Raw genomic sequence first — 26955 nt, 5'->3', positions numbered from 1 at the left:
GTTTAGCTTTTTTATGTCTTGATACCTTGTATAGTGGAAGGACAGTTTCTTCTACCTTGTTCTTCAAAAAAGTTTTATCTACTTTTGACACTTTGATTTTCCATGGAAATGTTAGAATCAGCTCATCAAGTTACACACGTGCACGCACACACACACACGCATGCGCGCGCATGCACACATTTACAAACATATACTCTCTCTGATGTGATTTTGATTGAGTTTCCATCAAAGAAATCAGTTAAGGACAATTGACATATTTATAATATGTATCTTCAAATCTTGGAATGTAAATATGATATATCTTTTCATTCATTCAATTGTTCTTTAATTTTTCAGTATATTTTTCTTTATTCTGTTTCTTATAACATTTTATGAAACTGATTAGTTTTTCTTAATTTTTAAAGCAGCTTTTGTTGTTGTTTAGTCGTTGAATTGTGTTCTCAACTCTTTGGGACCCCATGGGCTGCAGCATGCCAGGCTTCCCTGTCCTTCACTATTTCCTGGAGTTTGCTCAAACTCATGTCCATTGATTCAATGATGTCATCCAATCATCTCATCCTCTGCCTCCCTCTTCTTTTGCCTTCAATCTTTCCCAACATCAGAGTCTTTTCCAAACAGTCTCCTCTGTTCATCCGGTGGCCAAAGTATTGGAGGTTCAGCTTTAGCCTCAGTCCTTCCAATGAATATCCAGGGTTGATTTCCTTTAGGATGGACTGGTTTGACCTCTTTGCAGTCCAAGGGACTCTCAGGAGTCTTCTCCAGCACCACAATTTGAAAGCATTAATTCTTCAGTGCTCAGTCTTCTTTATGGTCCAGCTATCACATCTCTACATGACTACTGGGAAAACCATAGCTTTGACTAGACAGACCTTTGTCAGCAAAATGATGTCTCCACTTTTTAATATGATGTCTAGGTTTGTCATAACTTTCCTTCCAAGGAAGTGTTTTTTTCATTTCATGACTTCAGTCACCATCCTCAGTGATTTTGGAGCCCAGGAAAATAAAATCTGTCACTGTTTCCACTTTTTCCCTTTCTATTTGCCATGAAGTGATGAGAGCAGATGCCATGATCTTAGTTTTTTGAATGTTGAGTTTTAAGTCAACTTTTTCACTCTCCTCTTTCATTCTCATCAAGAGGCCCTTACTCCCCCCATAAAGAGGTATAAGGCAGGTAACGTAGTCTGGTATTCCCATCTCTTTAAGATTTTTCCACAGTTTGTTATGATGCACATAGTCAAAGGCTTTAGCGTAGTCAACAAAACAGAGGTAGATGTTTTTCTGGAATTTCTTTGTTTTCTCTATGATCCAGCAAATATTGGCAGTTTGATCTCTGGTTCCTCTGCCTTTTTGAAACCCAGCTTGTACATCTGGAAGTTCTCAGTTCACGTACTACTGAAACCTAGCTTGAAGGATTTTTTTTTTTACTTTACAATATTGTATTGGTTTTGCCATACATCAACATGAATCCGCCATGGGTGTACACATGTTCCCCATCCTGAACCCCCCCTCCCACCTCCCTCCCTGTACCATCCCTCTGGGTCATCCCAGTACACCAGCCCCAAGCATCCCGTATCCTGCATCGAACCTGGACTGGCGATTTGTTTCTTACATGGTAGTATACATGTTTTAATGCCATTCTTCCAAATCATCCCACCCTCTCCCTCCCACAGAGTCCAAAAGACTGTTCTATACATCTGTGTCTCTTTTGCTGTCTCGCATAGAGGGTTATCATTACCGTCTTTCTAAATTCCATATATATGCGTTAGTATACTGTATTGGTGTTTTACTTTCTGGCTTACTTCACTCTGTATAATAGGCTCAATGGAGTATTACTCAGCCATTAAAAAGGATACATTTGAATCAGTTCTAATGAGGTGGATGAAACTGGAGCCTATTATACAGAGTGAAGTAAGCTTGAAGGATTTTGAGCATAACCTTACTAGCATGCAAAATGGGCGCAATTGTGTGGTAGTTTGAACATTCTTTGCCACTGCCCTTCTGTGGGATTGGAATGAAAACTGACCTTTTCTAGTCCTGTGACCATTGCAAAATTTTCCAAATTTGCTGACATATTGAGTGAAGCACTTTAACAGCATCATCTTTTAGGATTTGAAATAGCTCAGCTGGAATTCCATCACCTCCACTAGCTTTGTAGTAATGCTTCCTAAGTCCCACTTGACTTCACATTCCAGGATGTCTGCCTCTAGGTGAGTGACCACACCATTGTGGTTATCCTGGTCATTAAGACCTTTGTTCATATAGTTTCTTCTGTGTATTCAGTTTACATATGATGAAATTCACCTATTATGTTCAATTAGGTACTTTTTATTAAGTTTATTGAATAGTACAGTCATTACTACATCCAGTTTTAGGACTTTTCCTTGACTTTGCAAAATTCCCTTGAACTGATTTGTAGTAAATAAATTCCCATGTCTACCCTACATCTTTGTCTCTATGAATATATCATTTCTAGATATTTCATATAAGTAGAATCTTACAATATTTGATGTTTGAAATTTTGCTTCTTTCAGGTGGCATGATGTTTTTGAAGTTTGCTCATGTTGTAGCATGTATCATTAATTCATTCCTTTTTATTGCTAAATAGTTTTCCATTGTATAGGTATACCACTTTTTGTTTATCCCTTCACCACTTGATGACACCGAGTTGTTTCCACTTTGGGGCTATTATGAACAATGCTATAAACATTTATTTGCAAGTTTTTGTGTGGATATGTTTTCATTTCTCTTGAGTGAATATTTTCTGGGTCAAACTCTATGTACAAATGTTTAAAGAACTGCCAAATGGTTTTCCAATATGAAAGTATCATTTTACCTTCTCATCAGTGATGTATGAGCATTCCTATGTCTCTACATCCTTGCCAACAATTGTTATTGCATATTTTTAAATCAGCTTTTCTTGTGGGTGTGCACTGGTATCTAATTTTAGTATTATTTTTAATTTCTGTAATAAATAATCTTGATGCTATTTCATGTGTTTATGAGCCATTTGTATGTCTTTTTTGATGAAATGTCTATTCAAATCTTTTACCCAGGTTTTTTTTTTTGCTTTTTTAATTATAAATTTATTTGTTTTAATTGAAGGATAATTGCTTTATAGAATTTTGTTGTTTTCTTTCAAACTGCAACATGAATCAGCCATAGGTATACATATATCCCCTCCCTTTTGAACCTCCTTCTCATCTCCCTCCCCATCCCACCCCTCCAGGGTGATACAGAGCCCTGTTTGAGTTTCCTGAGCCATACAGCAAATTCCTGTTGGCTATCTATTTTACATATGGTAATGTAAGTTTCCATGTTACTCTTTCCATACATCTCACCCTCTCCTCCCCTCTCCCCATGTCCATAAGTCTATTCTTTATGTCTGTTTCTCCATTGCTGCCCAGTAAATAAATTCTTCAGTACCATTTTTCTAGATTCCATATATATGCGTTAGAATATGATATTTATCTTTCTTTTTCTGACTTACTTCACTCTGTATAATAGGCTCAAGGTTCATCCACCTCATTAGAACCGACTCAAATGTGTTCCTTTTTATGGATGAGTAATATTCCATTGTGTATTTGTACCACAGCTTCTTTATACATTCATCTGTCGATAGACATCTAGGTTTCTTCCATGTTCTAGCTATTGTAGATAGTGCTGCAATGAACAATGGGATACATGTGTCTTTTTCAGTTTTGATTTCCTCAGGGTATATGCCTAGGAGTGGGATTGCTGGGTCATATGGTTGTTTTATTCCCAGTTTTTTAAGGAATCTCCATACTGTGTTCCATAATGGCTGTATCAATTTATATTCCCACCAACAGTGCAAAGGGTTCCCTTTTCTCCACACCCTTTCCAGCATTTATTGTTTGTAGACTTTTTGATGATGGCCATTCTGACTGGTGTGAGGTGATACCTCATTGTAGTTTCAATTTGCATTTCTCTAATAATGAGCAATGTTGAGCATCTTTTCATGTGTTAGCCATCTGTATGTCTTCTTTGGAGAAATGTCTGTTTAGGTCTTCTCCCCACTTTTTGAGTGGGTTGTTTGTTTTTCTGACATTGAGTTGTATGAGCTGCTTGTATATTTTAGAAATTAATCCTTTGTCAGTTGTTTCATTTGCTATTATTTTCTCCCATTCTGAGGGTTGTCTTTTCACCTTGCTTATAGTTTCCTTTGCTGTGCCAAAGCTTTTAAGTTTAATCAAGTCCCACTTGATTGTTTTTATTTTTATTGTTATTTTGTTTTTATTTCCATTACTCTAGGAGGTGGGTCATAGAAGATCTTGCTTTGATTTGTGTCATTGAGTCTTCTGCCTAAGTTTTCCCCTAAGAGTTTTATAGTTTCTATAAATCTTTTACCCAGTTTTTGATTGGGTTGTTTGCTTTCTTAATATTGAGTGGTAAAGGTTCTTTGTATATTCCGAATGCAAGTCTTTTACAAGATATATGCTTTGCAAATATTTTCTTCTAGTCTATTTCTTTTTATTTTCCTAATAATGTATTTTGAGAGCAAATTTTTAAAATTTTAATGAAGTTCAATTTATTGTTCTTTTATGACTTATGCTTTTGGTATTGTATCTAAGAAATCTTTGCTGAATTCAAAGTCAGAAAGATTCTCCTGTTTTCCTCTAGAATATTTATAGTTTTAGCCTTTACAGTTACATTTATTATCTATTTTAAGTTCATTTTTCTCTGTTAAGATAAAGGATCAAAGTTCATATTTTGTGTTTGAATATCCAGTTGTCCCAGCATTGTTTATTGTAAAGATTATTATTTCCCCATTGAATTTTCCCTGCACTTTTGCAGAAAAATGGTGATGGTGGTTTAGTCACTAAGTCATGTCCAACTCTTGCAACCCCGTGGACTATAACCAGGCTCCTCTCTCTGTGGGATTTCCCAGACAAGAATACTGGAGTGGGTTGCTATTTCCTTCTCCAGGGTATCTTCCTGACCCAGGAATTGAACCTGGGTCTCCTGCAGTGCAAGCAGATTATTTACTGACCAAGACACCAGGAAAGATTTTTTTGTAGAAAAATCAGTTGATCAAAAATATAAGTGTTTATTTCTGGACACTCAGTTTGGTTTCCTTGATCTATATGCCAATATATATGCCTGTCCTTACACTCTGAACCTCCTTACCTTTATAGTAAGTTTCAAAATCAGATAGTATAATTCCTCCAATTTTGTTTCTCTTTCTCAAAATTGCTTTGGTTATTATAGGTCCTTTATATTTCCGTGTAAATTTAGAAGCAGCTTGTCAATTTTTCTACAAAAAAAAAAAAAAGGCCTGCTGGAATTTTTATGAGGACTGTACTGAATCTGTAATTCAATTTTGGGGAAATTTCCATTTTAATAATATTGAATATTCTAATCCATGAATATGGAAGGTATCTTCCTTTATTTTGATTTTCTATAATTTATTTCAGCAATAGTGAGAGCAGACATCCTTGCCTTGTTCTCAGTCTTAGGGGGAAAACATTCAGTTTTTAACCATTAACTATGATCTTACCTCTAGATTTTTTGTGCATGCCTTTAGAAATATATTACTTTCTTATGGATGCTGTAACTAATTACCATAAATTTAACAGCTTAAAGCAACACAGAATTTTTCTCTTACAGTTGTAAAGGTCAAGTCATAAAATCAAGATGTTCACAGGGCTGTATTCCTTCAGGGGTTCTCTAGGGGAGCCTTTTTCAGCTTCTGGAATCCACCTGCATTTCTTGGTTCATGGCCCCTTCCTCACATTACTCTTACCTCTACTTCCATCCTACATCTCCTACTGTTTCTGACCCTTCTTCCTCCTTCTTGTAAGGACCCTTATAATTTAGGGCCCACCTCCATAATCAGTGACAATCACATCTGCAGAGTCCCTTTTACCATGCGACATTTTCAAAGATCCCAGAGTGCAGGGTGCAGATATCTTTGGTGCCTACCCCATGCAAGTTGAAGAGGTTCCCTTCTATTCCTAGTTATTTGAGAGTTTTTGAAAATCATGAATGTGTGTTAGATTTCATTTACTGCTTTTTCTGCACCTACTGTAGTGAGTATGTGGTTTAAAGTTTTAGTCTGTTAATATGACGTTTTATTAACTGCTCTTTATATGTAAAAACAATCTTTCATTCCTGGGATAAACCCACTTACAAGTATATCATTATAATCATTTTTATATGTTGCTGGATTAGGCTTGCTAATATTTTATTGAGGATTTTTTGTCTGTTTTCATGAGAGATATTGGCCTGTGATTTTTCTTTGCTTGTGGTATCTTTTTAAACTTTGGTTTCAGTGTACTAATGACATAATAGATAAGTTGGAAAATATTACCTCCTCCTTTATTTTCTAAAAGTGTACAGGATTGATGTTATTTCTTAAATATTTGGTAGAATTCACCAGTGAAACCATCTGAATCTGGACTTTTCTTTGTGAGCAGTTTGTTGACCACTAATTCAAGCTCTCTTATTATAAGGTTTTCAGCTATTCTTTTTCTTCTTAAGACTGCTTTGGTAATTCATATCTTCCTAGGAATTTGTTCACTCATCTAAGCTTTCTCATTTGTTGGCCTATTATATGTAATTTTCCCTTTTAATTGTTTCTATTGGTATAGGATCAGTAATGATGCCTCCCTTTTAATTCTTGACTTTAGTCATTTTTGTCTTCCTTATTTTCTTGGTTTATCTAGCTAAGAATTTGCCATTTTGTTAATCTTTTCTTGGTTTGTCTATATAAGAATTTGCCATTTTGTTAATCTTTTCAAAGAACCAGCTTTTGGTTTCATTGATTTTTCTCCTGTTTTCTGTTGCACTGATTCTGTAATCTGCAATCTGTAAAATTGCCACTGACATGTGGTATTAGTATTCTTTTTTATTTTTTGCCAATATGGTATTCCCTTCTTAATTAGTATTTCCCTGAATTCTGATATTGAGCCAAAATTTGCTGACTTTTGTTGTAATATAGGATTTTATTATATAAACTTGCTACAGTTTTATAATTGATTCTTCTTAGATGGACGTTTATATTTTTACTCATTTCAGGCTATTATAAATAGTACTGATCTAAATATTCTTATTGTTGTACCTTGTTGCACTATGCTCAAATTCTTCAAGGATATATATGTAGAAGTGGAATTGATGGATCATATTATGAGCATATTCAGTGTCAGTAGATAATGTTATAGTGATTTGCGCATTCCTACCAGCAATGTATTTGCTCCACAACTTCACTGACATGTGGTATTGGTATTCTTTTTTATTTTTTGCCAATATGGTATTCCCTTCTTAATTAGTATTTCCCTGAATTCTGATATTGAGCACGTTCCTTTTATTTATTAGCAAATGTATTTCCTCTTTTGCAAGGCACCTTTTTCTGTCTTTTGCCCATTTTCCTAGTGATTCTCTTCTTTATCAGTTATTTGTACAACAAATATCTTTCCTCATCCTGTGAGTTTTTTCTTTAGGATATTTTTGATGAACAGAATCTTTTAATGTAGTTGAATTTGTCAATATATTCCTTAATAGTTACTGCTTTTTAGGTCTTAAGAAATCCTTTCATAACTATTCTTATACCTTGCTGGTGGAAATACAGAATAATACAATTCTTACAGAGTGAAATTTAGAAATACATAGAGAGAAATTTGTTATACATTTACCCTTATCTCAACAGTGCTGGTTCTTAGAATCAATGTTAAAGACATACTGAGAAAATACAAAATCCTGTATGCACAGGCTGTTTGTCAGGGCATTATTCACAGTAGCAGTAAAGACTGGAAACAACACCAGCGTGCATCAGTAGGGGAGTAGTTGAATAAACTCTTGTACATCCACACAGTGAAGTACTATGCAGCTATAAGAAGGAAAGGGAAGAGCTCTATATATTAACATGGAATTATTACCAGGATATATTGTTAAGTGCAAAGAAGTAAGTTGTAGAACAGTGTTTATAGTAAGTTACCTTTTATATAGGAGAAGGGGATATACTGAATTATATATATATATATATATATCAACCTACTCCATTATTCTTACTTGGGAAATCCCATGGACAGGGGAGCCTGGTGGGCTACAGTCCGTGGGTCGCAAAAGAGTTGGACATGACTGACCAACTAAACAAAAACATAAATACATACACGTGTGTGTGTGCATGTGTTATGTGTTTGTGCCTATTTACTTATATTTGAAAAAAGAAACAATGGAACCATAAAGCCAAAACTAGTAAAATTATTATTTATGGAGAAGGAAAGGAGTGGGATGAAGTTTACAGAGATGGAAAGCAAGACTTCTTTGAAGGTACTGTGTAATACAGTTTTCACTTTAGTGAAGTGAAAGTGAAAGTTGCTCAGTCATGTCTGACTCTTTGTGACCCCATGGAATTCTCCAGGCCAGAATACTGGAGTGGGTAGCCTTTGGCTTCTCCAGGGGATCTTCCCAACCCAGGGACTGAACCCAGGTCTCCCGCATTGCAGGTGAATTCTTTACCACCTAAGCCACAAGGCAAGCCCAAGAATACTAGAGTGGGTAGCCTATCCCTTCTCCAGCAATTCTTCCCAACCCAAGAATCAAACTGGGGTCCCCTGCACTGCAGGCAGATTCTTTACCAACTGAGCTATGAGGGAAGCCCTCATTTTCATTTTAGACCCATGTAAATGTTTTGCATAATTTTAAAAATTAATCAAAAGAGAAAAACTAAATCCCTAAAATTTATAAACAGCCTGAAGCAAATTAGCCTAACTATGAATAAAGTTGGTATCATAACCATACAGAGAAAATGATTTAAAATAATATTTGCATATTCCTAATGAGATATAATTTAAAGGAAAAAAGTAACTGCAAAGAATTTTAAAACTGTATTCAGTAGTTTTATTGTTGATAATCATGTTAGTATTGTTATTGACATTTAAAAATTCTATATGTTGTAGGAAATAGCTAATAAATAATTTTTTTAATATCATTAGGAGCCAGTATCCTAAGCACATGTGAGAGAGATACAAGTCAAAAATCATGGACTTGAGTAATAATCTTAATTTATGGTTTATTTTTCATAAAAATTTTCCTACCTTGTTCACTGAAAAAGGCCTAGAAGCAACAACAACTCAACATTTATGAACAGATTTAGCAACATATTGTTGTTTCTAAATACTATTTCACATTAACAGGAGCCAGTGGTCCTTAGAGAAATATTTCAGTTTTGAGTCAGGAAATAGGTAAGATGAACTTAAGGTATCTTGCTATGCCAGAAAGCTAGAAAGCAGTACAGGAGCCAATTTTAAGGGACTTTCACTGATCCTAGGGCTTCCCCAGTAGCTCAGCAATAAAGAATCTGCCTGCAATGCAGGATCCTCAGGAGACATGGGTTCAGTCCCTGGGTGGGGAAGGTTTCCTGGAGGAGGGCATGGCAACCCATTCCAGTATTCTCGCCTGGAGAATCCCCATGGACAGAGGAGCCTGGCGGGCTATAGTCCATAGGGTTGTAAAGAGTTGGACACAACTGAAGCAACTTTGCATGCATGCACTGATCCTAAGTGGAATAACTTGATCACTAAAAAGAATGACTACATTTAATTGAAACACATCAAATATATGAAAGTACATGTCTCACAATTATACTAAAAATATAATCATTGGTCACCATTGGACACCTTTAAAGGACCAACTCATTAAACTCTTATAGTTGAAAAATAATGGGAAACAAATCAAGCATTTGTCCTACTTTTCCTATATGAACTTATGTAGCGAAGCCAAATAGTTGATGATGATAAGTCCATTATAGGATTCCAAATAATTAATACAGAAAAAATAATAGAAATAATAAGTACAAAATAAATAATAGGATTAGGGGAGCCCCACTTTACAACTCTTAATAAATTAATGGATTTAAGCAATGGTCATCAATGGATGCAAACCTCTTAGTTAAAAAGCAAATGGGAAAACTTCATAATGAAAGGATCAGACCAAAAGCACCTGAATCTACTGATCAATTTTAACATCACTAGAAATGGGACGACTGAACATTCTGTGCCTAACGATATGATGTAATAGGAAATACACATCTATATAATACATGGAGGATTCTTGCCTAAAAATATTGAACTCAAATCTAGACCAACAATATCCCATAAAACTTTTTACAATAATGTAAATGGTCTTTATTCTGCCCAGAATGATATCTAGTAGCCACATGTGCTTGTTGAACATTTGATATTCGTAGTTCAACAGAGGAACTAACATTTAAAAAATTAATTTAAATAGACTCATGTGGCTAGTGGCCACATGGTAGCATAGCTCTAGATTTGACTACCAGTTTGTAAGAAATAGAGGAGATTGAGGAACAAATTAAATAATATCATGAGGAACAACCAATTAAATTCATTTGTTCTGAACAAATGATGTGGCTTCTGTAATGAGTAAGTGGGATTTGGGGAAAAAAGATTTGAGGGCTGAGAAAGAAGGGAAGCTTTGTGTGTGTGTGTGTGTGTGTGTGTGTGTGTGTGTGTGTGTGTGTGTGTTTTAATGAGGCTTTAAAGACATAACAGCCAATGGCTGGTTTAGATCTTGAACCAAGTGTAAAAAGACATCTTTGAGAAAATCAGGGCCATTTGAATATGAATTCAGTAGTAGATAATGGTAAGGAATTATTATTAATTTTGTGAAGTATGATAATGCTATACTAGTTACATTTTTTCAAATGCTTTTATCAATTAGATGCATGTACTTGCATGACCCTGAGAGTGAGCACCTCAAATTTTGGACCCCAGGTGCCTCACTTGCCTCACCATAGTCCCGGGCTTGCCCAAGATGCACTGTAATAACATAGCTATATATTATTGTCATTTTTCACAGGTTGTAAATACCTGCCCCAGCAGAATTTCATTATCTGAGATTCAAGATTTAATTTTTATTAATTTGTCAAAGGTTGTTTTGGTAGGCTTTGTAGAACTTCCGTATCTCTTTGTCTTGATCCAGATGAACCCCAAAAGAAGAACAAAGGTGATCCCATGAACAAGCTGGAAAGTTTTTACCAAGAGATGATAATGAAAAAGCGTCTTGAAGAGTTCCAACTAATGAGAGGTGAACCCTTTGCTTCCCACTCACTGGTCTCAGCTACATCAGTGGGAGATAGTGGCACAGCTGAGAACCCGTCATTACTCCAGGACAAGGGAAAACAGGCAGCACAGGGTAAAGGTCCCAGTCTCCATGTGGCAAAAGTTATTGATAATTCACCTGAGCAGTGTTGGACTGGGCCTAAGAAGCTGACGCAGCCAATAGAATTTGTCCCAGAAGATGAGATCCAGAGAAATCGTTTGTCAGAGGAAGAGATCCGAAAAATTCCTATGTTTTCTTCATATAATCCAGGGGAGCCAAACAAGGTATAGGCCAAACCAAGAAAAAAAAATGGGTTGTTTTCATTTTTATTAATCTCTACTTAAAGTAATACTTTTGTATTAGCTTTGATTATACCAAAGAATCATGACATAGGCACAGTGATTGTGTTTTTCTTTGACCTTTACTATTAATTCTCTGCTATATAAGTAGCTCTGACTATATAAGTAGCATATTTCCTATGATGTTCATTGTGGTTTTCTAACGTTGTAAGCTATCCTTAGCATTTTATTTAAAAAACAAGAATTTTAAAGAAATCTTGATCAGACTCTAGTCCATGCCCACTAGAAACCCTCAATTAAAGAAAAACTCGTAGGCTCACCATATCTGGTAGCCATGTGCCTGGTTGTGAGTAGGGTTTGCTATACCACATGAGTTTTCTCTTCAGAATGCTCCACCTGGCTTTCATATGACATATGACTTAAATTGCTGGTAGCTTAGCAGCAAAGTGAAAGCACAGGGCCTCTAAGCCTTGAGGAATTGGCGAATATCTAAGAAAAGTTGTAAATAATCCTCATTTGGTTGATCAGATCATTATGTCACATTCATAGTATGTGTTACATCCAGAATTGAAAATTTCATTATCATGTCACTCAAAAAAGCAACACAAGCCCCTGGAGCATATACTTGTGTTTAATTTAAAAAACAAAACCAGAAAAATAATGTTAGCTTCTGGCTGTCCCTAAATTTTTAAAAAGGTGTTGTCGAGGATTATTAAGCAGTTTCCTTTGAGTGATTACATTTCTAATATATTCTTGATGTTCAAGGGTAGCTGGATTTTTATTTATTTTTTATTATGAAAATTATTAATTATGAAAAGTTACAGAGAATAATATAGCAAGAACCTTTGTACCTAACCAACTCTCTTTACCAATTCTTGCCTTTTTTTTTTCCCTTGGCCGCGCCGCACGACTTGTGGGATCTTAGTTCTCTGACCAGGATTGAACCCAGGCCCTTGGCAGTGAGAGTGAGGAACCCTAACCACTGGATTGCCGGGGAATTCCCTATCAGTTCTTAACAATTTCCATATTTGGTTGATTTTTAAAAATAAGGCCTTACAGAGACACCTGGAAACTTTCATGTATCCCTCACCACTCCCATTCCCCTTTCTCTTTTCCAGTGGTAACCACTATCCTGTGTTTGCCATTTATCATTCCCACGCATGTTTTATACTTTTACTATAAATCTGTATATTCATAAACAACATGTAATTTTACTTATTTTTAAACTATCCTTCTACAACTTGCTTTTTGACTCAATATACATATTTTTTAAATTTATTTCTAAAGATGTAAGGAACTATGTAGTATTCCATTGTAGAAAGATACTATAATTCATTTATCCATTCTCCTGAAGATTTTTTCTTTTCTTTTTTTTTCCATTATAGACAGTTCTGCAACAAATACTATTGTACACATCTCCTGTTGCACATGTACAGGAGTTTCTCTAGGACAGTTTTTCAAACTTTAGATTACTATCAGTAGGTCACAAGCAGCAATTTTTTAAAGAAATAGAAAATATCAAAGTGCATTCCATAGAGTAGTAAGGATAATTATTGTTTTTTGAAGCTTTTGTTTATTGTGCTTTTGTGTGTGATATGTATGTGGGCCAGAATATAAAATGCATTTCTTCCTATAGATCTCAGTCAAAAGGGCCAGAAAAACATTGCTCTATTGCAGTGATTCTCAAACATTAGCATGTACCAGAATCCTCTGGAAGGCTTGTTAAAACACAGATTGCTGGGTTCTACCCCTAGAATTTTTTGTTCTGTACATCTGGAGTAGGACCTGAGAATTTGCATTTCCAAGTTCCCAGGAGATACTGATGATGATGCTGGTCTGAGTGACGTTTTAACACTGTTCTAGGTTATATATCTAGGAGTGGAATCACGGTAATATAGGATACATATATTTTCACCTTCATGAGCAGACTTTAAGAAATCTCTTTCATATCTTTGCTAAGACTTTAAAATATTTGACTTTTTATTTTGGCCAGTCTAATATATTCAAAAGGTATCTCATGGTTTTAATTCCAATGTTCCTGATTTCCAATGAAATTATGCATGTATTCATACATTCATTAGCCTTTCAGGAACCGTCTGTGAATTGCCTGTTCTGTTTCTTTCCCATTATTTATTTAGTTTTTAATAGTATTTATAGATTTTGATTATTTAGGTTTTAGTATTACCTATAGATTTTATTTTAGAATTCTAGATACAAACCTTTGCTGCACCAGGTGAGTAGCTTGTATTTTTAATATTGTTTCTGATGTCTTTTGTTAAGCAGAAGTCTTTCATTTTGACATAATTAAATCATCAGTATTTTTTTGATGGTTTGTGCTTTTTGAGATATTTGAAGGAAATCTTTCTCTATAAATCAATAAGAAAGAGACAAGCAATCCAATAAAAATGGCCAGAAGATATGAACAGGCAGTTCATAGGGGAGAAAACACAAATGACCAGTTAACATATAAAGTCAACATTAGTAATCAGAGAAATGCAAAATAAAACTACAATGAGATACTATTTAATATCATTTAATACTTTTTTTACATTTGGCATACATTTAAAGGCCTGACAATGCCAAGTACTGGTGAATGTATGGAACAGTAAAAATTCTTTAATATACTGCTGGGTGAATATAAATGAGTATAACCACTTTGAAGAACATTGTGGCAATACTCAGTAAAATGAAAGATGCTCAACACTGTAGGTCAGTAATCCCACTTCTTGGTATCTATCCTAGGGAAACTTTTACACATGCACATTAGGAGATGTTATAAGGATGCTCATAGTAGCATTGATTGTGAACAACATGCATGTTCATAAGCAAGAGAATGGATAAAGCATGGTGAATTCATAAAATAGAATATGATATGGAAGAAAAAAATGAATGAAACAGAACTACAGGTATCAACATGGATGAAACAATGTTGAATGAAAAATGTTTTGTTTGAGACTTTGGGTTTCAGTGCCAACATGTAAACTGCTTAGAAGTCATCACTACTGTCTTACAACAGGAAGAACAGCTGAACAGACTAAAAAATCAATGACTTTTCTTGGATTCATCAGAGATTTGAAGTCAGAGAGCAAACTGCAACCATGAAATCTGGAGAGACAGGCAATTACAAAGAATCACTTTCCAGATCTGCTTATCAGAAGCAGAAAGCACTGAGCCATAAATTGGTAGGAACACTTAAGTGGTAACTTTGACAAATTGCAGGAAACAGAATATAGATTAGTGTTTGAGTAATAAACTTCTGGGGGCCACAGTCTAAGGGGGCCCCCACATTTTCATGACTTTTACCTTCAGGAACCCCACTGGGTTCTCAATGTAAAGAGCCAAGAATAAGTCTTCTGTTTCTGGCATGTTGATAGGAAAAGGAATCAACTTGAAATACATCCAGAGCGTCTACCTAACAAAGAGCTATCCAGAAAGTAAAACAACTTAACCAAAGCCTTCTCTAGTGTGGGAGAAGGGAAATTACTGAACTCCAGGCCCCTCTAGTCTTACTGTGTCATCTACGAGAAAAAGAATAAAAGCTATGAAATACTTGTGAAGGTTACAGGCTGGATACATGGGCACAGTAAATGCCTGAGACTTAATTATAAGATGCAGAATGTTTTCCCATACCCTGCACCTTACTACCACATCAACAGGTCTTCAGTATGATAACTATGAATTATAGCTGAAGAACCTGCAAGGCTCAAACTCTAAAATGTTTTTAGGGAAACTCAAAGAAAACAAGGGAGACAAAACAAGGATATTAGAGGAAACTGAAAAACCTCTGACACCTACAGCTAAAGCAAACATTAAACATAGCCCAACTTCTAGCCAGATTAACATAAAACCTCACATGAAGGGCCTGTTTATCTCAGTTTCTACTGTGTTACATATAATGTAACAAAAAAGAAATGATTTTTTTCCTTTCAACAAAAAAGAAATGATACGGCTTACCAAAAGATAAACCACAGTCTCAAGAGACAAAACCAACATCAGAACCAAGCTCAGATATGACACAGGTTTTTAAAAAATAGCTATAACTAATATGCTAATGAGTCTGCTAGAAATAGTTTACAACATGTGAGAACAAATGGATAATACAAGCAGACAGATAGAAACTCTAGAAAGAGATGTAAGAAATCAAAAACAGTGTAACAGAAATGATGCCTTTGGGAGTTCCCTGTGGCCTAGTGGTTAGGATTCTGGGATTTCATTGCCAGGTTCAGTCCTTGGTCAGGGAACTGAGATTCTGTAAACCATGTGGCATGGCCAAAAAAACAAAAAACAAAAAAACAATGCCTTTGATAGGCTTATCAGCAGACTGGATATAGACAAGGAAAGATTGAGTTAGTAGCTTGCTGCTGCTGCTAAGCCACTTCAGTCGTGTCCGACTCTGTGCGACCCCATAGACAGCAGCCCACCAGCCTCCCCCATCCCTGGGATTCTCCAGGCAAGAACACTGGAGTGGGTTGCCATTTCCTTCTCCAGTGCATGAAAGTGAAAAGTGAAAGTGAAGTCGCTCAGTCATGTCCGACCCTCAGCGACCCCATGGACCACAGCTTTCCAGGCTCCTCCATCCATGGGATTTTCCAGGCAAGAGTACTGGAGTGGGGTGCCATTGCCTTTTCTGGTTAGTAGCTTGAAAATATGTCAATAGGAACCTTCCAAACTGAAATGCAAAGATTGAAAAAAAAAAGACTTTAAAAATGTAACAGAATATCCAAGGACAATTTCAAAAGGTGTACCATGCATATTATTGGAATAGTGGAAGAAGAAAGGAGCAGAAGGGGAAAAAAAGAAATATTTGAAGTAAGAATGACTGAGAATTTTCCAAAATTAATGACAGACACTGCACTACAGATCCAGGATCCAAGCAAAGAACACAAAGTAGGATAAATAGCACCCCCCCAAAAAAAACACCTAAGCATATCATGTTCAAACACAGAAAACTGAAGACCAAGAGAAAATCTTGGAAACTGCCAGAGAAAAACTCTTTACCAATAGAGAAATAATTACATTGGATTTCTCCTCAGAAATCATGCAAGCAAGAAGAGAGTGGAGTAAAATATTTAAAGTAATGAAAGGGAAAAATACCTACCTATAATTCAGTATCTAGGAAAAACAGTCATTCAAAAGTAGGGGAAAAATAAAGACTATCAAAGAAAAACTGAGGGAACTTGTCACCAGGAAACCTGCCTTACAAGAGATATTTCTGTTTAGAAGTTCTCCAGAGAGAAGGAAAAATTATATATGTCAGAAAATAAGATGTCTATAAAGAAAGGACGAGTGTAGGAGAAAGGATACATGAAGGTGAAATAGAATTTTTAATTTCCTATTTTTAAATGATCTGAAAGATAACTGTTCCAAGTAGTAATAGCAACATGATAGGTAATTAGAGGATATGAATAAGTGTAATGGATGGAAGAAATGATAGAATGAAGGATGGAAAGAAGGAATTTTATTTGGTGTGTATAACTGTTACAGGGTATCTCCACTATCTGTCAAGTGGTATCATATTATGTGATAGTGGACTTAGATTAGTTTTAAAGCTATATTGCAAACTCTAAGGTATTTTACTAACAATTATAAAAGATATAATTGATACACTAAAAGAGAGCAGAAAATATCCATTCACTACAGTCTTTTCCAGAAAATAGAAGCAAAAGAAATACTTTCTTACTGACTTTGAAACCAGCCTTAGGTTAATACCAAAATCAGATAAATATATTACAGTAAAGAAGGACCCTGAACCAATATCTCTTTTGAGCATAGATGCAAAAGTCCTAAATAGAGTAGTCCCCTATTATCTTCAGGAGATACATTCCAAGACCCCCAGTGGATGCTTGAAATGACAGATTGTACTGAAACTTTTTGTTTTTGTTTTTTCTTATATACGGATGTGAGAGTTGGACCATAAAGATGGCTGAGTACCGAAGAATTGATGCTTTCGAAATGTGGTGCTAGAGAATACTCTTGAGAGTCCCTTGGACTGCAAGGAGATCAAACCAGTCAATCCTAAAGGAAATCAACCCTAAAAATTCATTGGAAGGACTGATGCTGAAGCTCTAATACTTTGGTCATTTAATGTGAAGAGCCGACACATTGGAAAAGACCCAGAAGCTGGGAAAGATGAGGGCATGAGGAGAAGGGGGCAACAGAAGATGAGATGGTTGGATGGCATCATTGACTCAATGGATATGAGTTTGAGCAAACTCCCGGAGATGGTGAAGGACAAGGAAGCCTGGCGTGCTGTAGTCCATGAGGTCATGACAAGTCAGACTTGACTGAGCGACTGAGCAACAGTACCTACCTATGAAAAATTTTCATTTATGGAATATCCAAATTGCCAGCATCACTACTCTTGAGCTTTGTGGCCATTATTAACTGATAGGTTACTTAAACATAAGCAGTGCAATACTGTTGATGGTTGATCTGATAACCAAGATGGCTACTTAATGGGGCATACAGGGTGGATATGCTGAACAAAGGCATGATTCATGTCCTGGGTGGGACAGAGCAGGATAGAGTGGGATGGTACAAGATTTCATCATACTACTCAGAATGGTGTACAGTTTAAAACTTATGTATTGTTTATTTCTGGAATTTTCCATTTAATATTTTCAGACCATAGTTGACCTTTGTAACTGAAACCACAAAAATTGTATTAGGAAAATAAAAATATTTTTATTAAAAAATGAAATATTAGGAAATCGAATCCTATAATATATCACTATTAAATGGGATTTCTTCCAGATATCCAAGGCTGATTCAACTTTTGAAAACCAATTAATGTAATCCACCTCACCAACAGACTAAAGAAGAAAAATATTATTTCAGTTGATGTAGAAAAGGCATTTGACAAAATACAAACACCCATTAATGACACGAACTCTCTGCAAACTAGGAATAGAGGGAACATTTTCAACTTGGTAAAGTATATCAACAAAACCCCACAGCTAACATCATACTTAATGGTGCAAGCCTGGGTGTTTTCCCCTTTGATCAGAAACAATACAAGTATGTCCCCTCTTTCAATTTCTTTTTATATCTGTATTGGAAATTCTAGCTAGTGCAAAAAGAGAAGGAAAGGAAATTAAAAAGCACACAGATTGGGAAAGAAAAAATAAAACTATCTTTGTTAACAGGTGACATGTATGTCTTTGTAGAAAATTCCAATCTATCAACAAGAACATGAAACAATTACTGGAACTAAGGAGTATATGAAAGTTGGAGGATATAAGATTTGTATTTGAAAATCAATTGCTTTCCTGTATACCAAGAAATGAACCATTAAAATTGAAATAAAAAAGCACAACACCCTTTATAATACCACCACAAAATAGTGAAATACTAAGGTACAAATCTAACAAAATATGTGTAGGATCTATATGCAGAAAAATATAAAACCCTGGTAAAAAATTAAAGACATAAATAAATGAAAAGATATCCTCTGTTCATAGATTGGAAGACGCAGTCCCAGAAAAACCCCAGCAAGCTATTATGTGGATATAGACACACTAATTCTAAGTTTATATGGAAAGAGAAAATATCCAGAATGCTCAACACAATACTGAAGAAGAACAAAGTTGAAAGACTGATGTTACCTAACTTTAAGGCTAACTACAATCAAGTAGTTTGATGCTGGTTGAAAACAAAATAAATTGAGTAAAATAAAGACTCCAGAAATAAACTTTCACAAATATAGTGAACTGATCTTTGATAAGGGAGCAAAGGCAACTCAATGGAGAAAGGATAATCTTTTCAACAAATTTTGTTAGAACAACTGGATATCCACCTGCAAAAAAAAAAAGAAGCTAGACACAGAGTTTACATTCTTCAAAAAATTAACTCAGACTAGATTATAGATTTAAATGTAAAACATAATATTATGAATCTTCTAGAAGAAAACAGAAAATTTAAGTGACATTGTGTTTGGTGATGTATTTATAGGTATAACACCAAAAGCATGATTTATGAGTCAAAAAATGGATAAATCCTACTTTATTAAAATTATAAACTTTGCTATATGAAAGATGCTTTTAAGAGAATCAAAAGACAAACCACAGACTGGAAGAAAATGTTTGCAAAACACATGTCTCATAAAGTACTTATATCCAAAATACAAGAACTCCTAACACTCACCAGTAGTAAAACAAACTACCCAATTTAAAAATGAGCAAAGGAACAGACACCTTGCCAGAGAAGTTATATACATGTCAAATAGGCATATGAAAAGAAGCTCATCATCATTTGTCACCTGGAAATTGCAAAATAGAATAATAATGAGATGTCATTACACACCTATTAGAATGGCTAAAATTGGCAATACCAAATACTTTGAGGATGCTAAACAACAGGAACTTTTATTCATTGCTCTTATGCAAAATGGCACAACCTCTTTGGAAGATAGTTTGGCAGTATCTTACCAAGTTAAACATGCTTTGCCATACAACCCAGTAATGAAGTTCCTAGTCATTTGCTCAATTGATTTAAAAACTTACATTCATACCAAAACCAGCATGTGACTGTTAACAGCAGTTTTATTCATAATTACCAGAAACTGGAAGCAATCAAGATGTCCTTCAGTAGATGAGTGGATACATTCATCTGTGCTACATCTATACAATGGGATATAATTCAGCAATAAAAAGAAATAATCTGCCAAGTCACAAAAAGACAGGGGGACTATAAATGCTTATTAATAAGTGAAGGAAGCCAGTTTGAAAAGACTACATATTGTATGATTTCAATTATATGACATTCTTAAAAACACAAGACTGTAGGAACAGTAAACAATGGTTGCCAGGACTTCAGGAGGAGTAGAGAAGAGAGGAATGGGTAAACACAGAGGATTTTTAGGGCAGTATAAATTTTCTGTATGATAGTATAATAATGGATGTGAGAAATGCATTTGTCAAAATCCATGAAACTGTACAGCATAAAGAATGACCCTTAATATAAATATTTTTTAAAAAATCATTTAGGAGATTGAGTAACCCCTGGAAAGAATGCAGACTGTGATGAGAATTTAACTATTACAAATATATAACACAACCTCAATGAAGGAATGGGAGAAAAGATGCTGAGCATGTTGTAGTGCAAGAAAGTAAGCAGGTGCTCAAAATAATGTAAAAATATTGCTGGGGATATGTCAAAGGCACACAGGAGCCAACTGAGAGTTTCCAATAACTAAAGATAGAACAGTTTGTACAAAAAGTAAGTAAATTAATATTGGATTATAACCCAAAGTATAGAATATCTCTGAGTCAATACTGATAATAAAATCATTGAGTGAATCAATAAATGAGGGAGAGGAGACAAATATCACATGAAGAATTGGAAGCAACCTAGATGTCCATTGGCAGACGAATGAATAAGAAAGTTGTGGTATATATATGCAATGGAATATTACTGAGTTATTAAAAAGAATGCATTTGAGTCAGTTAATAATGTAGATGAAACTGGAGCCTATTATACAAAGTGAAAGAAAAGTACCAATATAGTATATTAACATATATAGAATTTAGAAAGATGGTAACAACGACCCTATGTGCAAGAGAGCAAAAGAGACAGAGATATAAAGAACAGACTTTTGGACTCTATGGGAGAAGGCGAGGGTGGGATGATTTGAGAGAATAGCATTGATAATGCTATTGGTAATATGGTATATTACCATATGTGAATCAGATCACCAGTCCAAGTTTGATGCATGAAGCAGGGCACTCAAAGCTGATGCACTGGGACAATCCAGAGGGTTGGGATGGGGTGGGTGGTGGGAGGGAGGAGGGAGGTTCAGGATGGGTGGACACATGTACACCAGTGCCTGATTCATGTCAATGTATGGTAAAAACCACCACAAAATTGTAATTACCCTCCAATTAAAATTAATTAATTAATTTAAAAAATTATTTATGTACTAGCAGATTCTCTGCCTCAAGGAAAGGAAGCATAACTCCCAACCACTTAATTTTGAGCTACTCTTAGTGACTTCTTTCCAAAGAGTACAGTTTGGAAATACAGGAAAAAAAAATCATGTTACAGTGTAGAAACCTAACAAACACTGTCCCAGTCAGGCAATCAGAGCAAAGGTCAGTCATAAATCATGTTGATAGTATGTATGCTTGATATAATGTGATCAGAGTTGCTTCTTTTTCTCTATAATCTTCCTTCTAGTAATCCATAACCACAATATAACCATGAGAAAACAGCAGAAAAATTCTAGTAGTGGAACATCCTATAAAATATCTGACCAGTACTCCTCAAAAATGTCAAGATCATTAAAAACAAGAAAAGTTTGAGAAACTGCCACAGCAAAGAGGAGGCTAAAGACATATGAAAAATAAATGTACTATGATGTCCTGGATGGAGTCCTGGAACACAAAAAGGATGTTAGAGGAAAACTAAGGAAATCTAAATAAGCTATGGACTTTATTGTTTTGTGTTTTGGGGTTTTTTTTTTTTTGGAGTATAATTGCTTTACAATGTTGTGTTGGTTTCTGCTGTACAACATGAATCAGGTGTAAGTACATATATATCCTATTCCTGTTGAGCTTCTCTGCCACCCCAAATTCCATCCCTTCTAGGTCATCACAAAACACTGGGCTGCGCTTCCTGTGTTATACAGCAGCTTCCCACTAACTATCTGTTTTACACATGGTAGTGTATATAATGGCACCCCACTCCAGTACTCTTGCCTAGAAAATCCCATAGCCGGAGGAGCCTGGAGGGCTACACTCCATGTTGTCACTAAGAGTCGGACACAACTGAGCGACTTCACTTTCACTTTTCACTTTCATGCATTGGAGAAGGAAATGGCAACCCACTCCAGTGTTCTTGCCTGGAGAATCCCAGGGACGGGGGAGCCTGGTGGGCTGCCGTCTCTGGGGTCGCACAGAGTCGGACACAACTGAAGCGACTTAGCAGCAGCAGCAGCAGTAGCAGTGTATATATGTCAATCCAACTCTCCCAAATCATCTTACCTTCCCCTTCCTCTGCTGTGTCCACATGTCCATTCTCTACATCTGTATCTCTGTTCCTGCCCTGCAAATAAACTCATCTGTACCATCTTTCTAGATTCCATACATATACATTAATATACGATATTTGTTTTTCTCTTTCTGACTTACTCTGTATCACAGACTCTAGGTCCATCCACATCACTACAAATGACCCAGTTTCATTCCTTTTTATCGCTAAGTACCACATTTGTATCCATTTATCTGTCAATGGGCATTTAGGTTGCCTTCATGTCCTGGCTATTGTAAATAGTGCTGCAGTGAACATTGAGGGTACATGTGTCTTTTTGCATTATAGTTTTCTCAGGGTATATGCCCAGTAGTGGGATTGCTGGATCATATGGTAGTTCTGTTTTCTGTTGTTTAGGGAACCTCCATACTGTTCTCCATAGTGTTTGTATCAATTTATATTCCTACCAACAGTGCAAGAGGGTTCCCTTTTCTCCACACTCTCTCCAGCATTTATTGTTTGTAGATTTTTTTGATGATCATTCTGATCAGTGTGAGGTGATATATCACTGTAGTTTTGATTTGCATGTCTCTAATAATGAGTGATGTTGAGCATCAAACAATTAGCAGGATAGGAACCCATTATCAGACAGGCTGCCTAAAGTCATACTAAGCTCACAGACACCCTGAAGCACACCACCTGACATGGCCCTGCCTATCAGAGGGACAAGATCCAACCTTCACCCATCAGAACAAAGGCACCAGTTCCCCACCACCACCAGGAAGCCTACCCAAACCACTGGACCAACCTCACCCACTTGGGGCAGACACCAGAAGCAAGAGGAACTATGACCCTGCAGCCTGTGGAAAGGAGACCCCAAACACAGTAAGTTAAACAAAATGAGGAGACAGAGAAATATGTTGCAGACAAAGGAGCAAGGTAAAAACCCACAAGACCAAATAAATGAAGAGTAAATAGGCAATCTACCTGAAAAAGAATTTAGAATAATGATAGTAAAGGTGATCCAAAATATTGGAAATAGAATGGAGAAAATACAAGAAATATTTAACAAGGACCTAGAAGAATTAAAGAACAAACAATGAACAGTACAATACTGAAATTAAAAATACACTAGAATGAATCAATAGCAGATAGAGGAAGATCAAATAAGTGAGCTGGAAGATAGAATGGTAGAAATAATTGCCAAGGAACAGAATAAAGAAAAAACAATGAAAAGAATTGAAGACAGTCTCAGAGACGTCTGGGACAACATTAAATGCAGCAACATTTGAATTATAGGGGTCCCAGAAGAAGAAAGAGAAAGACTCTGATAAAATATTTGAAGAGATTATAGTCAAAAACTCCCTAATATGAGAAAGGAAATAGTCAATCAAATCCAGGAAGCACAGAGTCCCAAACAGGACTTTAGTTAATAATAATATACCAATATTGATTTATTTATTTTAAGAAATGTACTGTAATAATGTAAGATGTTAATTATAGGAGAAACTGGGTGTGGGGTGTATGGGAATTCTTTGTATTATCCCCTCAATTTTTCTATAAATCTAAAACTTTTAAAAATAAAGTCTTTTTAAAAAATTTAAACAAGTAGATGCAGAAGAATGCATGCAGTATAACACCATGTATATAAAGTTCAAAACATATAAAACAATAATTGCAGAGGAATACCAAGAAGAGTTTCATCCCCTATTATCACTTGAAGTTTCTGTTTTTCTCTTTCACAGAAATATTTATCTTGTTTTTGAGCCTAGTTTTGTCTTTGTGTGTATCTTTGTATATATGAATATGTATGTATGTTGTAGATACATACATACATACATAACCATGTATATTGTATGTATGTATGCATGCATATATGTATATTTTGGGAGCAGAGAAGATGCATCTATGCAAGAAGTAACCAAGCTATCTTGACCAGATGTCCTCTTGATTTTTCAAAAATGTTCATGTCAAAGGCAATAATCTTAGTATGGATCTTTCCTACTTGGTGAGAAACTTGCAATATGTTTCACATACCTCTCCCTTTCTATGGTTATTTAATTTAATGATATTTTTATAATGAGTATTTCAGAGCCAAAACTAGATCACCTGAAATTACTCAAGTGAATCACCAGTCAGTTATTCTATGCCCTTGCCTTTAAGAGTATAGTTAAATGCTAAATATGTGAATATCCAGCTTGTAAAGGGTTTGAGACATAAAGAGTCTACTGCTTATTGCAGTGTTCAACATATTTACTCATACATTTCAGTGGATAAGTCGTTTAAGCTGGCTCTGTTTTCTAGCTCTTTGCTTTTGTTGCTCCTATCTGAATTTTTTCTCAAGTTTTTTTAAGTTATAAAATAACTTATGCATCTCTCTTTCCTCCAGTGTGGTAAAATACATGTAACCTGAGATCTACCTTTAACAGTATTTCAAGTGTATATTACAGTATTGTAAACTATAGGCATAATGTTTTACAGCATATCTCTAGAACTTTTTCATCTTGCATGACTGAACTTTATACCCACTGAACAGCAACTCCCCATTTCCTCATCCTCTCAGGTTCTGGCAACTACTATTCTACTTTCTGCTTCAGTGAGTTTAACTACAATAGATACCATATAAAGTGAAAATTTGCAGTACTTTTTCTTCTGTGACTAGCTTATTTCAGCATAATGCCCTCAAAGCTCATCTACGTCATAGCATATTATAAGGTTTCCTTCCTTTTTTCTAGCCAAATCATATTCCATTGTATGTATATGCCACATTTGTTGTTGTTGTTGTTGTTTTAATTCACTCATCTGTGATGGACATTTAGGTTGCTTCCACCTCTTGGCTATTATGAACTGTGCTGCAATAAACACGTGAGTTCAGATATCTCTTCAAAATTCTGATTGTAATTATTTTGGATAAATAACTGGAAGTGGGATTCTTGAATCATATGGTAGCTCTATTTTTAATTCTTTGAGGAACCTCCATACTGTTCTGTATAGCAGCTGCACCATTTTCCATTTATTCCAAAAGTGCACAAAGATTCAATTTCTCTCCATCCTCATCAACACTTATTTTATGTATGTGTTCTTTGAAGAAATGCCTATGTCATTTGCCCATTTTTTCAGGTTATTTGTCTTTTTGCTATGGAGTTTTTGTAGTTAATTATATATTTTAGATACTAACCTCTAATCAGATATATGGTTTCCAAATATTTTCTCCCATTCTGTAGGTTGCCTTTTCACTTTAGATTGTTTTCCTTTGCTGTGCAGAAGTGTTTTAGTGATATAGTACCACTTTACCTTTGCTTTTGTTACCTGGGCTTCTGCTGTAATATCTAAGAAATCATTGCCAAGGCCAGTATCATGAGGTTTCCCCCCTATGCTATCTTCTAGAAGTTTTAGAGTTTCAGGCCTTATGTTTAAATCTTTAATCCAATTTGAGCTGATTTTTGTAGATGATATAAATGAGGCCAGTTTTATACTTTTGCATGTGGATATCAACTTTTCCCAACACTATTGTTCAAAGGGACTATCCTTTCCCCATTGTGTATTCTTGGGGGGGGGCGCCCCCCCCCCGCCATTAATCAGTTGACTGTATATGTGTGGATTTATTTCTGGGCTTTATATTCTCTTCTATTAGTCTACATGTCTATCTTTATGCCAGTATCATACTGTTTTGATTACTGTAGATTTGTAATGTATTTTGAAATTAAGAAATGTGAGGCCTCCCCAGTTTTGTTCTTTCTTCTCAAGATTGCTTGGCTATTTAAGGTTCCCCTCTCATTCCTTATGAATCTTAGGGTTGTTTTTGTATTTCTACAAAAAATGTCATTGGGATTTTTATAGGAATTACATTAAATCTATAAACTAATTTGGATAGTATGTACATTTCAACAATTTATTCTTCCACTCCATGAACATGAGACATCTTTTCATTTATTTGTGTTGTCTTTAATCTCTTTGAGCAGTGTGTTGTGGTTTTCAGTATATAAGTCCTTCACTTCCTTGGTTAAGTTTTTTCTTTTTAATTGAAGTATGTTTGACATTATAAAAAAGCTGTGCATATTTAATGTATGCATTTTGTTGGGTTTGAAGGTACATATACACCATGAAACAATCACCAATACAATGCCCTAAACTTAACCATCACCTCCAGAAATTTCCTCCCTCCAGTTTTTCTTTTGATAAGAACATTTAACATAAGATCTATCCTTTTAACAAAATTTTAATTATCAAATACAGTATTGTTAACTATCTATGCTATGCTATATGATAGATCTATAGGATTTATTCATGTTGCATATGTAAAACTATATACCCTTTGATGAACACTTCCTCAGTTACCCCTCTTCCTAGCCCCTGGTAAGCATGATTCTACTCTCTGCTTCTATGTGTTTGACTACTTTAGATTCCTGATATAAGTGGGATCATGTAGTATTTTTTCTTCTGTTTCTGGTTGATTTCACTTAGCAGGTCTTCCAAGTTCACCTCAGTTCAGTTCTGTTCTGTCGCTCAGTCGTGTCCGACTCCTTGTGACCCCATGAATCGCAGCACGCCAGCCCTCCCTGTCCATCACCAACTCCTGGAGTTCACTCAGACTCACCTACGTTGCAGCAAA

General features: G+C 35.5%; 1 protein-coding gene across 4 annotated transcripts in view; it reads left to right on the top strand.

Moving 5' to 3' along the window:
* Positions 1–26955, top strand: part of RBM41 (RNA binding motif protein 41) — an 81121-nt gene that overhangs the window by 30497 nt on the left and 23669 nt on the right. For all 4 annotated transcript variants that reach the window (XM_040265028.1, XM_040265027.1, XM_040265029.1 and 1 more), the window contains one exon: positions 10960–11363. In XM_040265028.1, the coding sequence (XP_040120962.1) occupies positions 10960–11363 (404 nt within the window). The remainder of the gene's footprint in view (positions 1–10959; positions 11364–26955) is intronic.

The sequence above is a fragment of the Oryx dammah genome, unplaced genomic scaffold (genome assembly GCF_014754425.2).
Source record: "Oryx dammah isolate SB20612 unplaced genomic scaffold, SCBI_Odam_1.1 HiC_scaffold_23, whole genome shotgun sequence".
Classification (NCBI taxonomy): domain Eukaryota; kingdom Metazoa; phylum Chordata; class Mammalia; order Artiodactyla; family Bovidae; genus Oryx; species Oryx dammah.
Note: the sequence above shows the minus strand (reverse complement) of the source record. Positions and strands in the feature narration are given on the sequence as shown.